Source organism: Bufo gargarizans, chromosome 3 (assembly GCF_014858855.1).
Source record: "Bufo gargarizans isolate SCDJY-AF-19 chromosome 3, ASM1485885v1, whole genome shotgun sequence".
Classification (NCBI taxonomy): domain Eukaryota; kingdom Metazoa; phylum Chordata; class Amphibia; order Anura; family Bufonidae; genus Bufo; species Bufo gargarizans.
The window spans coordinates 589961872-589979322 of NC_058082.1; the positions used below are offsets into that span (position 1 = coordinate 589961872).

Genomic DNA, 17451 nt, shown 5'->3' on the forward strand with positions numbered 1-17451 from the left:
AGCACACACCCACTGAGTTGCCAGCTTGAAATAAATCAGAGCATTTGCAGCAATGAATGTGGAGATCTCTGGATCCATGTGAGGTACAGGGCTGCTTCTAGCTATGTTAGGGCTCATGCACACGAATGTATTTTTCTTCCCTTTCCATTCCGTTTTTTACAGGTCCGTATGCGGAACCGTTCCCTTCAATAGGGCTGGAAAAAAACCTGAAATTATTCTGTGTGCATTCCGTGTCCGTATGTCCTTTCCGCAAAAAAATAGAACATGTCCTATTCTTGTCCGTTTTGCGGACATGGACAGGCATTGTTACAATGGATCTGCAAAAAAAATGGATGCAACATGGTCTTCACATGGATGTCATCCGTTTTTTTTGCGGACTGGAAATTACATACGGTCTTGTGCATGAGCCCTTAGAAACAGTTTGTCATGTACTATATGGTGTCTGATTTTTATTTTGTACATTAATCATGGGAGAACCTCTTTAAAGGGAGAGTCCACATAACCCAAAAAAACTCAGAATGGTGTAAATTTATAAATGTAGACATTCTCACCAATCCCCTGCCGCTCCCATTCTGATGCTTCACGGTCTCTCACTGGTCAGTGGTCCCTCCTCACAGACAGGAAGTGACCCGCCGGCCAATCGTTGGCCACAGAGGTGACCGCCCGCAGCCAGTGATTGGCTGAGTGGTCACTTCCTTTGTGTTTTAAGGAACTAGAAACTGTGTGAAGGGGATTGGTAAAGTGAGTATCGCTTATTGTCAGCCGGACTACCCCTTTAAAGTGGCAGATCAGGGGCACCCAGCCCAGAGTCTCACCAACATGGTCTCTGCCCATTGCGAGATCCATGAGTGCCATCTAGTTGTCTGTGCCACCCATGAACCTGTGTAGATAATAACTTCCTGCGCATGCTATATATATGCTGTGAACTGTGAACTGTGAATAGTATTGCCTTCTAGTACAATGTTTTTGTTTTTCATTGTATTACATTGTATTGTACAGTGACAATAAAGGCATCTAATCTTATCTTATCTTAGATACCATTCCCTATTGAGGTTCTCCGGAATGTTCAGCTTTTAGCAGGAGGACACTTTAGCAGATATAATTAAGCTGAGTTTGTCAGATGTAGCAGAGCTCTTGCAAAGGCCTCATGCACACGACCGTATGTATTTTGCGGTCTGCAAAAAATACGGATGACATCCCTGTGTATTCTGTATTTTGCGGAACGGAACAGCTGGCCCCTAATAGAACAGTCTTATCCTTGTCCGTAATGCGGACAATAATAGGACATGTTGACTGCACACGGAATGCATACGGAGTACCTTCAGTTTTTTTTGCGGACCCATTGAAATTAATGGTTCCGTATACGGTCCGCAAAAAAAACGGAACGGAAACAGAATGAAAATACGTTCATGTGCAAGAGGCCTACATGACCGTATGTCTTTGGGCTCGTTCACACGAACGTTTTTTTGCGTTCCGTATACGGGACGTTTTTTTGAGTTCCGTATACGGTCCGTATACAGAACCATGCATTTCAATGGTTCCACAAAAAAAAACTGAATGTACTCCGTATGCATTCCGTTTACGTATTTCCGTTTTTCAGTTCCGTTTAAAGATAGAACATGTCCTATTATTATTCCCTCCAAATCACATTCCATTCAAGTCAATGGGTCCGCAAAAAAAACGGAACACATACAGAATGTATTCCGTATGTCTTCTGTATCCGTTCTGTTTTTGCAGAACCATCTATTGAAAATGTTATGCCCGGCCCAATGTTTTCTATGTAATTACTGTATACTGTATATGCCATACGGAAAAACGGAACGGAATCGGAAACACTACTGAAACAAAAAACGGATCAGTTAAAAACAGCCTGCAAAACACTGAGAAAGCCATACGGTCATGTAAACAAGCCCTTTTTCAGTGTTTTGCGGGCCGTTTTTCCCAGATCCGTTTTTTTTTTCCGCTAATGTTTTCAGTTCCGTTTTTCCGTATGGCAAATACAGTAATTACATTTACTATACATAACATTTTGAATAGATGGTTCCGCAAAAACGGAACGGATACGGAAGACATATGGAGTACATTCCGTATGTGTTCCGTTTTTTGGAGACCCATTGACTTGAATAAAGCCACGGAACGTGATTTGCGGGCAATAATAGGACATGTTCTATCTTTGAATGGAAAAACGGAAATACGTTTTTTTTGCGGAACCATTGAAATTACTGTATACTGTATATGGCATACGGAAAAACGGAACGGAACCGGAAACACTACTGAAACAAAAAACGGATCAGTTAAAAACGGCCTGCAAAACACTGAGAAAGCCATACGGTCATGTGAACAAGCCCTTTTTCAGTGTTTTGCGGGCCGTTTTTCCCTACTAGATTTCTCTGCTGCTTGATACGCTAACAAGGCAGCCTTGAAACAGCGGATTGACGAATTGGGCTGCACAGATGTAGCAGAGCCGAGTTTGTGAATGGGATGATGCATTTACCATTCCGCGTAGCTTATGGGGATATCACAAGGTGTAAAACCGAAACGTGACCGATTCAGCTCTGCTACATCTGTGTATGAACCATTTATCACAGGACGGCCTCCCCAGCTGAGAAAAATGATTCTTGCAAAGTGATGCCGATGGCTCATTTCACACTTAATTACATTTTATTTGTCGCTGCTTCCTGTGCTAACTGACCAGTTCTGTTCCCATCACTTTCAGGCTGATGTTTCACGAACCAAAGGAAATGGGGTTAATCGCTATCGCAACTCAGCAGACTCAAGGCAAAGGTCAGGGGACGGCTTTCAATTTAAGAAAACACGCTCACCAGAGCGACTGTTTAGACACGCAACCGGTTGTTTTTTCTGTCTTCTGTCTTTCTTCGTTTCACTGTGTTCTCTCTTTTCTCACAGTTTTTCCTTATTCTTCATTTTACGTTTTTTTGTTGTATTAACTCTTTCCGCTTGACATCAAACGGGTTGTAGGGCCAAAGAAAAGTCCGGAGAGTAGATTTAATGGGAAAATGATTGGTGCAGCTTTCAAGTGAATGGAACTGGGCTGCAGTACCAGATGCAGCCAGTGGAAGAGAGTGGCGCTGTTTGGTGGAAACTGTGCTGTGATTGAAAGGGTGTTCCTAATTTTTTAAGTGATAGCATATCAATATAATATGCCATTATCAGTGGGACCCCGCTGATCCAGAGAATGAAGGAGCCACAGCACTGCTTCAGCTCTGCAGCCTCATTGACTGTTTTTACCTACACAGCAGCGCTCCCCGACACTTGTATACAGCTGAACTGCGGCACATCCAGGTCCCCGAGAGCGCCATTGTGCAGGGAAAGACTGTGAGGGGGCTGTATCGCTTCATTCTCAGGATTGTGGGGATCTCAGAGGTCATGCCCTCACTGATCCTAAAATGACTTAAAGTTGAATATCCCTTTAAGGTTACTGCGGTCATACACTGAAAAAGCCATATGGTCGTGTGAAAGAGGCCTGACACTAGATATGCCTCCATAGTGCCCCCATTACACTAGATATGCCCCTTTAGTGCCCCCTCACAATAGATATTCCTCCTTACTGCCCCCATTACACTAGATATGCCCCTTTAATGCACCCTGACAGTAGAAGTAGACATTCCTCTTTAGTGCCCCCTCACAATAGATATGCCTCCCCACAGACAATATGTCCCGCCCACACTAGATATGCCCCTCACACTAGATATGCCCCTTTAATGCCCCCTTAGTAGATATGGTCCTTTAGTTCCTCCTAATAGTACATATGGCCTTAGTGCCCTCACAGTAGATATGCCATCTTGATGCCCCCTCACAGTAGATATGCCCACTCAGTGCACGCACCAATAGCGGAAGCACTACTTACCTAGCTCCCACTCTGCTGATGACCGGAGCACCACACCCTGGGGCTCGGGCTTCTCTCACTCAGTGGGCCTGATGATGTCATTTCATTGCACCTGCTGCTGCGGTCGGAGAGCTGCCGACTCCCTGCCTCCATGGTATTCAGCTGTATGTGCTTCCTCAGGATGAACATACAGCTGGATGCGGGACATTCAGGGGTCCAGACAGCGGGCATCCTAGGTCTGGATTCGGACCGCGGTCTGCCTGTTCAATACCCCTGCCCAAAAGTAATATAGACCTCCTAAACATATACATACCTGGGAGCCTCTTCAGACAGCATTCGGACACCGACTCCAGTCTACAGCGGCGGGGGTGAGTATTCAGTCAGGGAACTTGACTGCTCTTATGGCCGGTCTCTCCTTTTTCCATGAGCATCCTGGATACTTTAGAAGATTTTTTTAAATATGCATATTCCCCAACTGAAATAGTCACCCGTGTTGGCACCCTGCCATCTGCCGCATTGGCTTGCTGTGATGATAGGCCATAAATGTCTAAGAGATGTTATTGAATGGGTTTAGTCTCTAGCAGTTATTGATGTTGTTTTTTAAGTCGCCAGTCTACTTTCTTCCCTCTTCTCTTTTAGTCAATTTGATTGCAGGTCTTGAGGCCTATGAAGGATTTCCCTTGACCTGGAGGGATGTTTATGACGTCACGGGTCAGGGCCTGTCCCACCTAATGATTCACTGGTGCCTAGTAAAGTGATAATCTGTTCTCATGAAGACCACATCCGTCATTGGCCGTAGTAGAGAAGGTCACTGTACGTTCACCTTGGATAGATCCAGAGGCATACCTTGAAGATCTTGGGCCCCAATGTAAAATCTGTAAACCACCTCCTCACCTGCCATTTATATAACTGGTTGTAGAGGGGCCTTTGGACCCCTACAGACACCAGGGTCTGAGTGTAACTACTACCTCTACATCCCCTATAGATATAGCCCAGATGGTATTAATATGGTAAAAGTTTTAAAAAATACCCATCATGCCTCAGGATGAAGCACAGATTTAACATTATTTTTTATTTTTTTACTGCAACAGTCATCCAGTTTTATGAGTTAGCATTTTCCTTAAAATGTCATGAGAGATTGTTTCTTGTGCCTGTATCCAACTGAAAAGGACATGAGGGCGGAGCATCACGAGGAGACCCATCAGTAATGCTTGGGCTGTTTTCAGTGATTTTGTTTGACTGACAAATAGGAATCCTCTTACAGTGCTCCGTCGTGTCCTTTTCAGTTGGATACAACCTCTCGTCACTCCGGTTTTCTTGCAATGCTCCGCCCTCATGTCTTTTTCAGTTGGATTCAACCTCTCATGACAATGGCCCGTTAAGTGTAGAGGACTATTTAATAATTTAGGCCTCATGCACACGACCGTTGTTGTGTTCCGTTCTGCAAAATGGGGTTCCGTTGTTCCGTGATCCGTTTCCGTTTTTGTTTCCGTGTGTCTTCCTTTATTTTTGGAGGACCACCAGACATAAAGGAAAGTCAAAAAAAGTCAAAAAAAGTCTACCCGTTTTTTAGCGGTTCCATTGACTTGAACGGGTCCGCAAACCGTTTTCTGCGAAAATAATAGGACAGGTTATATTTTTTTGACGGAGTGGAACCACGGATCACAGACGCGGATGGCAAACGGTGCATTAGCCGAGTTTTCAACGGACCCATTGAAAGTCAGAAAATCACGAAAAACGGCACAACGGACACGGAATAAAACTCATAATTTGTCCCTTTAGTATCATGTAACATGTTAATATTGAAATGCCATGATTTGCATGTGATCGGGTTGAATGTCTGTATGCAGGTCGGGGTGGAAATGACTGGCTGAGCCCTAAAGGAGGTGCCTTAATGACATTGCTTGTCACCATTCCCGTGTCGTCTCCACTGGGGCAGAGGATCGCCTTTGTACAGCACCTGATGTCCTTGGCCGTTGTGGAGGCTGTGAGGACGCTGCCTGGATATGAGGTATCCTTTATCTGATGCTCCATTGTTCTGTATGTCTCTAGTAAATGGGCCTGTGGACCTCCCTGCCATGAGGCCTGGTAGCAACCTCTGGAGTCCTAGATATAGTGGGACTAATGGAATTTTATTTGAATTTTGGAACAACCTATAATTAATTGATATTCTGCATTTGGGGAATGGCCATGTTTTACTGCATTCATTTATTTAGAAAAATCTGATTAATAATGCAGGTTACAGTGGATGGAGGGAAAGACTTTACTGATGCCGAGCTGTGTTTCCTCTTCTCTGTTTTCAACCTGCTTTATTAATCAGATTTTTCTAAATACATTTATTCAGAAAAACATGGCCATTCCCCAAAGGCAATCAATCAATTAATGATATGTTTTTCCATAATTCTTGTAAAATTCCATTATTCCCCAATATTTAGGCCCCTCATCTATAAGCTAGTGCAGAGAGTATCTACAAAGAGCATCTCTCTCTCTCTGGAGGACCTGGCATGCCCCGTGCATTATATGGACTTCCTATTGGTTTGCATGAGCCCCATGTAATGCTTTATTTCCCCTGTGGTGGCACTGCAGGGAAGTTGAACATTTATTACCAGGTTCTCCCATAGATCGGAGCCGATCGCTGATGAGCTTATTGTCTATCAAAAATGGATTGTCCAAGGAGGAGAACCCTTTTAGACTTTGAGAGCCCTTTTTCTAATTACGGCGTGATAACGGCGAGCGCAGGAATACCTTCCAGTATAATAGAAATTTAACCGTGTTTATTGGAGGAGTCAGCCGGCTTCATCACCTCGTAGCTTATTCTGCTGCTTTTTTTTGCTTTTTTCTTCGGGGGGATTTTTAAAAAAAATTTAACACCAGCATATGTTTCCCATATTCCCTAAAACCAATGACTTCCGCACATTTACACTATGTCTTTTTATATACTTCACGTCTCTCCTTCCAGCTGCCATCATTGGCTGGATCAGATCTTCACGCCTTGCATCCATTTATCAGCCGGCGGACTTAAGGTTAGACAGAAGGTTGAAGTATCAGGCCAGTCATGGCTGATTTCTCCAACTTCTTCTCAATCCATTCACCTTGACGCGGCGGTTCTGTAATCCGGCGCGTCGCTCGCTGCCTCCCGCTGCTGTTCCCAAACCTCAAACATTTTTTTTTTCCCTTTTAAATCTTTCTAAGCCTTATGGGGCGGGTATCAACGTCTCACCCCGTAGGGAGCTCTCTATGAAACGTTAGCAGCCCCGCCGCTAAATGTAAGCAGATGGACCCGCTTTGAAGAATGCCACGGTCGTACAGACGCGCAGGAGGAGTAGAGAAAGCTCCGTTGTGCTTCACCTTTCCAATATAAGCAAGGGGAAAAGGGGGCATTACAACCGGCGCTGGGCCTTGGTGATTGAAGTGTTCGTCGGGAAGCGATAGATTTCTATTCTGCATATGCTCTAATACAAAAAAGACATATACAGATATAGCAGAGCCAAACTGGACATTAGACATACCGTAACATTTTCCTATGTTTTACCTGCCGTTTTACCTAGCACCTATGCACAAATGGTGTCGCACGCATAGCTCTAGGCAATAGTGTCTATGACTTTTAACCCCTTGAGTTGTTTTTTTTTTTTTTCATGGCTGCGTTCCGAGATCCATAACTTTTTCCATCGCTGAATGGTGGCTTTTTTGGCAGAAAAAGTTGTCAATTTTAATGGCACCATTTTGGGGTACATATAATGTATTGAGCCCAAAAATATTTTTTTTTTATTTGTGGAGGGGAAATGGAAAAAAAAAACATAGAAATTTAGTAATCTTTTTGTTTTTATTGTATTTGCCATGCCGTCTATATGACATGTTCATTTTTTTATACTTTGTGTATGTTTTTACTACATTACTACATATTTATTACAACTTGTTCAGACCCACTAGGGTACTTGTCCCTGACACTCAAATATTACACTGCAATACTCCCGTACTACAGTATGTTATGCCTGGCAGTGTAAAACCGACAGGCAGACCATTAGGACCCGTCTGTATGTCGTTTGGTCTGTATATGGAAACCTAAGTCATAGAATAGCAGAACTATTATTATAATTATTTATTTTAAAGCGCCATTAATTCCACAGCGCTGTACATCCAGCTTCGGTTACACAGAAATAAAAAACATGGTAAACCATAAACTATCAACAGATTGTTACAGAGGGGTAGAGGACCCTGCCCGCAAGAGCTTACAATCTATAAATTGTTGTGGAAGGTCACTGCTGTAATGTGCTGGGGGCGCTTATCTGTTTATCTGAGCCTAACGTTCTTCCTTTATTGCTCCTTTACAGGATATTGAGTTAAATTTGAAGTGGCCGAATGATATTTATTACAGTAATCTGATGAAGGTCGGGGGAGTCCTGGTCAACTCGACACTCATGGGAAATATGTTTCATATACTGATCGGTATGAAATGCCTAGTTTAGGATTTTGACACTTTATGTTGACCTTATACAAGGCCTCCAGTGGGTTCTTTTCTCAAAAAGTGGTGGCCTCTCGCTGGGATCATTTATGTTCGGCGCGGTTCTGACCTCTGGGCCCACTACCAATTGTGAGAAGGAAGGGGACACTGGTTGCATCTCCTTCATTGTTTGTACCATGCAGAGCGGCCACCCAATTGTGCAGGGAAGGCTGGGTAGCCCTGTTCAAGGGAGTGGAGCCGGATCCATGGAAGGAGACACAGCGCTGAGCCAACGATATTTCCACTTTATTCTGTCAGTTGGAGGGGGTCTGACCCCCCCACCGATTATAATATTTTAGCTTTTTTTTTTGAGATGGTAAAACCCCTTTACATTTTGTCACATCAACATTCCTCGGATCCTGTACTCCAGGGATGCTCAACCTGCTCTTGCAAAACTACAACTCCATGCATCCCCTAATAGCTGTAGGATGTCCAGGCATACTGAGAGTTGTAGTTTTGCACCAACTGGAGGACTGCAAATTGGGCATCCCTGCTGTACTCCATAAAAAAAAAACTGCCAGCAAGTGAGCAGTGCTTTGGATCAACACTGCTGAGAAAACTGAACTGCCGAGGCATATACTGTGGCTGGAAGAGTTGTCATGGGGGCATGGGTTAAGAAGCTCTCCTGAAATGTGGCCTGTAACCTCATTTGCACATGCGCGGTGAAGGGAGGTTTACTGATCTTAGCTTGGCCAGCCGCTGATTTCTGCTGAGGTAAGGAGGGCTATTTGCAGGGTTGATATATGGGGTCCCTTCTTGCAGAGTACAAGGAACACTAGAGTCAACAGATTTTTTTTCTCTGACTAATAAAATATTATCTCTGAAAAGGGAATAAATTCTACATTTTTCACATCCTGGAGAACCATTATTTTGTCACATGGCAGGCAAAGGGACCGTTCAACGACGTGTGAACACTGCAGACATCTCCCCGTAGCTTAGATTCCTGAAAATATGCGAATGTGATATTATGACTCTGGGATATTGGGATTTTCCGTAGGGGTTATCAGATTTATAAATCCTCGGGTGACTGATTTCAGTAGATAGGGTGTAATTCTTCTTTTCTCCTGCGGAGGCAGTGCAGGGAAATTTTACATTTACTGCCAGGTGCCTTCACAAATTAGAGCTGACCACTCCGTGATCGGCTTAACGTCAGGGGGCCTCCTAGACAAAATGGACATCTGCCTTGAATGATTTGTACTGGAAGCCTTCAAAATGGATTCGTTCCACCAGAGGTTATCATGGCGATCCGAACTGTTGGCATTTGCTATGTTATGTATGCTTATAATGCTTTATATTCAAATTTTTTTTTTTCTCCTTTTCTGCTAGGTTGTGGGTTCAACGTCACTAACAGTAACCCAACAATCTGCATCAATGATCTCATCTATGAGCACAACAAGAGATATGAAACAAATATTGATCCGCTAAGGGTGGATACCTTGATAGCCCGGTCTGTGACCGCTCTGGAGAGACTCATTGATATTTTTCAGAAGAAAGGATCCAATGGTATTCTGCCTTCCTATTATAAATATTGGATACACAGGTGAGTGTGACGGACATTGTTCAGGGACCCTTTGTTTCCTGTGGGGCAAAAGTTCACTGGCTGAAGACTTGCGTGAAGAAATATCTAGATAACTTATCATAGACTTTGCCTATTCTTTGGTCTGGGATTAGGCACTGCTTATTCTTAATGATACAGGTGTCACTCATATTTCTAGCATCCATCATCAAGATAAGGGCATTGTCTGTGATTGATGGGTAAACAAGGCCCTCTCCTTTATCATAAGCATGTCACTGGCTGAGGCGTCCATTATAATATTCCCCATAAACAAGTTACGGGGACATGAAGAACTTGGTCCATATACAACACTGTGCTGGTATTGGGCTTGGCAGTAGAGGGGTGCTTTGTACAGATTGCCGACTAATTTCAATACGTTTTGTGTGGCCACAACTGCCTTGACCATTGCGTTCACATCTCAGATGTAAACTACGGTAGCCTGTTTCGGCAGAGGAACAGGCTACTGAAGTTCACCATATATGGCATAGCTGGACATAACTGGACATGGCTGCCTTTGGGGATCCGGCCCGTTTCCAGGATAAATACCCGATTTCGGTCCTTCATGCAAGAATTTTTATCCAGTCAAAACCCCAAGCAGTGCGCGGCCAAGTCCATCTATGCCAGTTTCGGTGAACTACGTTAGTTCGTTCCTCTGCTGGAACAGGCCACTGGATTTCTCAATGAAGATGTGAAGGTAGCCTTACTTGTTGCAGTCACAGTGTAGGTATCACGACTGGTCCATATTGTCCGATTTGGACTATCCCATATCATGTTGTGGTTCCTCCTTCAGGTCTTCCAGTTGGGGGAGGTCAATGTTTTTAGAGTCTTAGCCAGGATGAATTAATAATGAAGTCTACCCTGACTTTGGACACCATATGCAAATAGATAGTTCTTAAAGAGGGTTTTCCACCATGGTCATTTTTAATACATTGAGAGGATGTATTATGATGGTTCGACCACTGGGACTCCTAAGGCCTCTTTCACACGGGCGTCATATTTTTGTCCCGGATAAGAGGCAGGTGCGTTGCGGGAACAACCGCGATTTTTCTGCGCGAGAGCAAAACATTGTATTGCGTTTTGCACTCGCGTGAAAAAAATCGCGCATGTTTGGTACCCAAACCCGAACTTCTTCACAGAAGTTCGGGTTTGGGATCGGTGTTCTGTAGATTGTATTATTTTCCCTTATAACATGGTTATAAGGGAAAATAATAGCATTCTGAATACAGAATGCATAGTAAAACAGCGCTGGAGGGGTTAAAAAATTTTAAAAAAAATTTAACTCACCTTAGTCCACTTGATATCTCCTTCTGTCTCCTTTGTTGAATAGGACCTGTGGTGAGCATTAAATACAGGTAAAGGACCTTTGATGACGTCACTCCGGTCATCACATGGTACGTGACATGATCTTTTACCATGGTCAATCACCATGGTAAAAGATCATGTGACGTACCATGTGATGACCGGAGTGACGTCATCAAAGGTCCTGTTCCTGTAATTAATGCTCACCACAGGTCCTATTCAACAAAGGAGACAGAAGGAGATGCCGGGCTTCGCGATCAAGTGGACTAAGGTGAGTTAAAAATTTATTATTATTTTTTTAACCCCTCCAGCGCTGTTTTACTATGCATTCTGTATTCAGAATGCTATTATTTTCCCTTATAACCATGTTATAAGGGAAAATAATAATGATCGGGTCTCCATCCCGATCGTCTCCTAGCAACCGTGCGTGAAAATCAAAGCTGGACATCTCACGAATCACATCTTGGTATACGTTCAGCCAACAGCTAGGGATGGAGGCATCTATATCTACTTTAATGGTGAGCAGTCTGTCTATTGGCTTTCCTTAAAAGGGTTGCGCATCTTTGGGGGGGGGGGGGGGTTTAGTAAACACAAGCCCTTCCCCCCCGGACAGACCTGTGCTGGCTCCTGGCTCCTTCTTTCCCCAACCTTTGTGGCTCCACTGTGCTTTCAGGATGTAAATTTTCATTTTGACACTGCTGCAGCCAATCTCTGGCTGCAGCGGTGACCTGCTTCCCTTACGTCACGTGATCATTTTACATGATGCAGGGGGAGCAGGTCACCACTGCGGCCAGCGATTTGTCTAAATGGATGGTTGCATCCAGGAAGCCCAGCAGAGCAGCCAAGGAGCCAGCATTAGGAAGCAGCTATGTATGCTTCTCTTTGCAGGTGCAAAACCCCTTTAAGTGCCCCTATACGCACAAATCTGGCCTGGTGTTTTTTGCTCACTGAAAAAAACACATAGAAATCATATTTTTTTTCCATGCCGCATGCAGTTTTTTTAGCTACGTATTTTTTTCCTTAAGAACCTTTTATTCTGGATTTTGTTCCATATATAGAAGTTGTCAAAATTCCAGAAAAAAAACATCACCAAATATTCGACAGGCTGAGTTTTTAAACAAAAGCAACAAACTAAAAAAAAAAGCCACCTAATTAACAGAAACAGCAGCAACAAAAATGCTTGTGTGTCCTGCATTTCATAGATCTTCAGCTAACATCTGGAGATGGCATTTTTTACGACAAAAAACACCACCAAAAACAAACAAAAAAAGGGATTAAAACAGCAAAAGTGCAGAAAAACAACGCTAAAATTTTTTGTGTGAAAAGAAAGCTGGAGGCATTACATACTGTAGTGATACACCGATGAAAAACCTGTAGGATAGTAATCACGATTCTAATGAAAATGTATGAATACCTTTATTTCTATCTAATTATTTCCAAAAACAAATGATATCTAACTTCCCATTTATAACATTCCGAGCCTGGGCGGAGCTTAGTGATCACCTGACTGTGCCGGCCGGTGTTAGTTAAGAGCAGTACCATATGGGGGGGGGTTGACACAATCTGTTGGCCTGGGAATAAATATTGATAAATAATCTAAAATATAAAAATAAATACATAAAAAAGAAGATTCTAGCCACTGATTGCTGCTATGTAGAAACCATACTGTAACACTGCACCCAAGAACACAAAGCTGATACGCTCTACTGACAAAAACCAGATGCCAACGCTATGTTATAGATGATGATTCTCCATTATTTTGGTGGGAGTTAACCCTTCCCCCTTTTGACTTGTGTCTGTATTTGTTTTTCGCATGTCTTTCAGTGGGCAGAAGATTCGGCTCGGCGGTGAGGACGGCCCTTTAGTTGAGATTGTTGGACTAGATGACTCCGGGTTTCTTCAAGTTCTCCAAGATGGGAAAATTATTGTCACTGTCCATCCAGACGGCAACTCCTTTGACATGATCAGAAACTTGATTATACCGAAGCACTCCTAACCCGTATTTCTCTTAAATATAGACATTCCTGGAATCGGTGGTCGGCTTGGTCGCTGTCTGAAATAGATATATTTTTAATACCCCCCCCTGGACGGGTGTCGGTGATTTCCTTCATGTATGGATCTATTAAGCCTCTAAAACTTTTATAGTCTGGCGCAGTCTATAGGCTGCTCGGAGCTGTATGGAAATACTCTATATAATTACAATGGACTGACTCATTTAGGGACTTGTCTACAGGTACTTGGGAGTTTTGGGGGGGCTGGATGTAACTTAAATGATACTTTAGTTAACATGCAAATAAAGGAAAATTATACCAATGGTTCTGCTTGTCTCATCACTTAAGTATATAGATCGTTAGGGTTCTTCCTCTGTTTTATGTAACTAAAGCTTAAAGGGCTTCTGTCACCCCACTAAACTCTTTTTTTTTTTTTTGGGGTACTTATAATCCCTATACTGCGATATATCTATACATTATGTTATTAATCATTTTCGTTCTGTAGATAAGGCAAAAAATGTACTTTTATAATATGCTAATTACCTGTCTACCAGCAAGTAGGGCGTCTACTTGCTGGTAGCAGCCGTAAAAAACCGCCCCCTCCTCCTGTTGATTGACAGGGCCAGTCGCGATCTCCTCCTCCGGCCGGCCCTGTCTGCATTTCAAAAATCGCGCGCCTTTCTTGATTCGGCTCGCCTCCTCAGCACTCCCCCAGTGCGCCTGCGCCGATGACGTCTTCTCTTTCGGTGACGTCATCGGCGCAGGCGCACTGAGGGAGTGCTGAGGAGGCGAGCCTCCTTCTCTCAGAGCGCCTGCGCCGAATCAAGACAGGCGCGCGATTTTTGAAATGCAGACAGGGCCAGCCGGAGGAGGAGATCGCGGCTGGCCCTGTCAATCAACAGGAGGAGGGGGCGTTTTTTTTGCGGCTGCTACCAGCAAGTAGACGCCATACTTGCTGGTAGACAGGTAATTAGCATATTATAAAAGTACGTTTTTTGCCTAATCTACAGAACGAAAATGATTAATAACATAATGTATAGATATATCGCAGTATAGGGATTATAAGTACCCCAAAAAAGATGAGTTTAGTGGGGTGACAGAAGCCCTTTAAAGGGGTTCTCCCATTATTAATGTAAAAAATAATCATCAGACATCATCTAGTACATGTCCACCTCTTTCTATCAAAGCTAGAACCGGCCCTGTACCTCACTTGTACCCAGCGATCTCCACAATCACAGCTCAAATTGTTCAAGCTGGCAATTTAGGGGGTGCGTCCTTTCTGCTGCAGCGAGTGGCAGTTGAAGGATGGAACTGAGCATGTGCTTCCAGAGCAGTGAGGTGGACAGAGAAATTAGAAAAAGAGCAACCAGCAGGTGGCGCTATACACATACATATATTATTACACGCAATTACAAAAATATTCAGATCCAGGTGCTGGCTTGAAAATTGTAGAATATTTTTCATGGAACAACCCCTTTAAAGAGTGTGAAGACTTTTGCAAAACATTTTTTGACATTACTCCAATGCTTTTGAAATGGAAAAAAAAATGAAGCAACTTTGCAAATAGTCTTCGCTACAAATCTCCTTTTCTAAGGAGATCTATGTGTCTCCATGGTTACAGACTACATTACAATCCCGGTGTAGTCTGATTGCCACCATACTCCCTTCTGTCTGTTCCCTACTTCTTTCAAACCTACATTCAATGTTGTAACAGGAAGTAGAGGATGGGAGGAAGCCTGGCCGCAAGATCAGGCAACACAGGGTCTGCATAGGGGCTGTAGACATAAAACGGTAACAAGATTTTTTGCAAAGCTGCTTAATATTAGATGCGATAAAGCAAAATAGTGGCAAACATCTTGTACTGTTCGCTGTAAAAAAAATTGCAAATAATGGCACACGCCATATTTGTGCCATATGGCCCTACACAGTCACATTGTCACAGACTGCTGGAGAATGCGCTTACTTTATAGTATGCACAGGGGATATCAAAGACTGGCATAAAGTGACGTTTCTTGATAAATGACCCCCATTATGTTTAAATTCCTCACTATTTTCAATATATGTGCTTGCTGTCAGTGAAAGAAAACATAATTTTTTCCATTCAGAGGCGGTAAGTCTGTACATCCCCATTCCTGCTCTCAGCTCTGCTCTGTGAACTAAACACAGTCATTAGCAGCACAACTTTTGCTGCTAATTTGCTACAATGTATCAGTCTGGAGTCCTGAGCATTGTCTGGTATTCACCTCTAAGCTGAGAGCAGGACCAGCTTTGGACAGGGTTCCCGCCTCTGAATGTTACCAATAGTGTTGTCATTCACTGACAGCAAACGGGGATCTTGAAAATTTTAAGATTTGAAATACAAAGGCCCAGATTTACTAATCTTTAACCTTATATAGACCTGCAGCAGACGGATCACATGGGCTCGGGCTGGATGATAACTTTGGTGCAGAGATAGACACTTTGCTTTGAGACAGATTTTTCTACCAGAATTGTGGCGCAATTTTGGCACAAAATGGAGCAATTTAGACCCTTTCCACTAAGCCCCACCCCTTTTCAAGCATGTTGGGGAAAAAGTGTTGAAACCCTAAAGGCCTCGTGCACACGACCGTATGTATTTTGCGGTCCACAAAACACGGATCCCCAAAAAATACAGATGACATCCGCATGCATTCCGTATTTTGCGGAACGGAACAGCTGGCCCCTAATAGAACAGTCCTATCCTTGTCCGTAATGCGGACAATTATAGGACGCGTTCTATTTTTTTGAATGCACACGGAGTAACTTCCATTTTTTTGGCGGACCCATTAAAATGAATGGTTACGCATACAGTTTGCAAAAAAAAACAAAAACTGACACAGAAAGAAAATACCTTCGTGTGCATGAGGCCTAAGAGGAGAGAGATTTATCAAAACTGGTGTAAAGGAAAACTGGAAAATCAACTAATCAGATTCCACCTTTTATTTTCCAAAGAAGCTCTGAAAAATGGAAGGTGGAATCTGATTGGTTGTTACGGGCATTGAAACCAGTTTTCCTTTACACCAGTTTTAATAAATTTCAATGCATCAATTTGCACCACTTTTAGACAGATTTTTTATATATTTTTTTTTGGAGCAGACACGTTTAGTAACTCTGGGCCGAGGTGTATTGGAGCTTTATTTATAGCGTATAAAACCTCCGCAGGTGGCGGTCGGATTGCGTATTCATTGTCCTAGGTGCAAGATTACATTTTCCTCACCGGACCCGGCAGAAATCTCTCCTTGTCTGGTCCTTGTGCAGCTGCAGGTTTTTGGCCCCCCGTTCAGGATACATTACTTTCAAATTGGTCATTTCTTTTTATTTATTTAACGCAAATCACTTTCAAGGAAGCAAAAAAAACTTTAAAAAAAACCCTAAGAAAGAATATAATATCCTATTGTGTAAGGCCGCTGGAATTATTGCTGCACGTCTACCATTAAAGCGTCCCCGCAGACTGGGTTATGAATAGCAACAGATTTCATGGGTCCCCGGGGGGATTCGCTATAAACCATGCACATTTCAATCTGCTTAGATATTTACTAATTTCATTGTATATGAAAGATAAAAAAAGGTTAATTTGTTTCTGATTTCAGGATATATAAATCAGAGATGGTTTATGGAGGCTAAGAATTTATATAAGCGCCGATATGCAATAAATAACATGTTCTGCTGGCCTGGGCCATCTACAGCCACTGGATGTGGAGGAACATGCAGCAGAGCCCCCACATACGGGGTATAAAGGGGCTGTAAGTTGTTGTTTTTTGGGGGGGGGGGGTTATGGCAGACCTGCGAAGTGAAACTTACTTACCTGCTTCCCAGCGCTGGCTCCTGCGCTCCTGACCTCAGCTGCTCAGCTCAGGTTCCTAGGTGTACATTTTCAGCTTGACACTGCTGCAGCCAGTCACTGGCCGCAGCAGTGTCAGACTAGAAGTTTACATCCAGGGAGCAGAGGTGCCGAGGGCCGGGTTCACGCTCCGTACAGTATTAGAATGCATTGGCTCCGATGAACCGAAGTTTGGGAATTATTACTGTAAAAAACCTTGGAACCAAACCCGAGTTTGGTACCAAGGTTTTTTACTGTAATAATTAATTCCCAAAGTTATTACACAAAGTCTCGCGCAACTTCGTGAAGTAATAACTTCGGCTCATCAGGGCCAAAACATTACTTACATGGTGACTTACTAGGTGTTTTCTGTAAGACTAGAAAAAAGGATTTCTCCCAGAAATGGTACCATCATGGGCT

The 17451-nt window shown here is 43.2% G+C and overlaps 1 protein-coding gene across 2 annotated transcripts in view; it reads left to right on the forward strand.

The window, feature by feature from the left end:
- Positions 1-13506, forward strand: part of LOC122930793 (biotin--protein ligase-like) — a 167418-nt gene extending 153912 nt beyond the window's left edge. For both annotated transcript variants that reach the window (XM_044284385.1, XM_044284386.1), the window contains exons 8-12: positions 2717-2784; positions 5698-5858; positions 8179-8293; positions 9675-9888; positions 13027-13506. In XM_044284385.1, coding sequence (XP_044140320.1) covers positions 2717-2784; positions 5698-5858; positions 8179-8293; positions 9675-9888; positions 13027-13198 — 730 coding nt within the window. In that variant the 3' untranslated portion in view covers positions 13199-13506. The remainder of the gene's footprint in view (positions 1-2716; positions 2785-5697; positions 5859-8178; positions 8294-9674; positions 9889-13026) is intronic.
- Positions 13507-17451: the final 3945 nt, after the last annotated feature.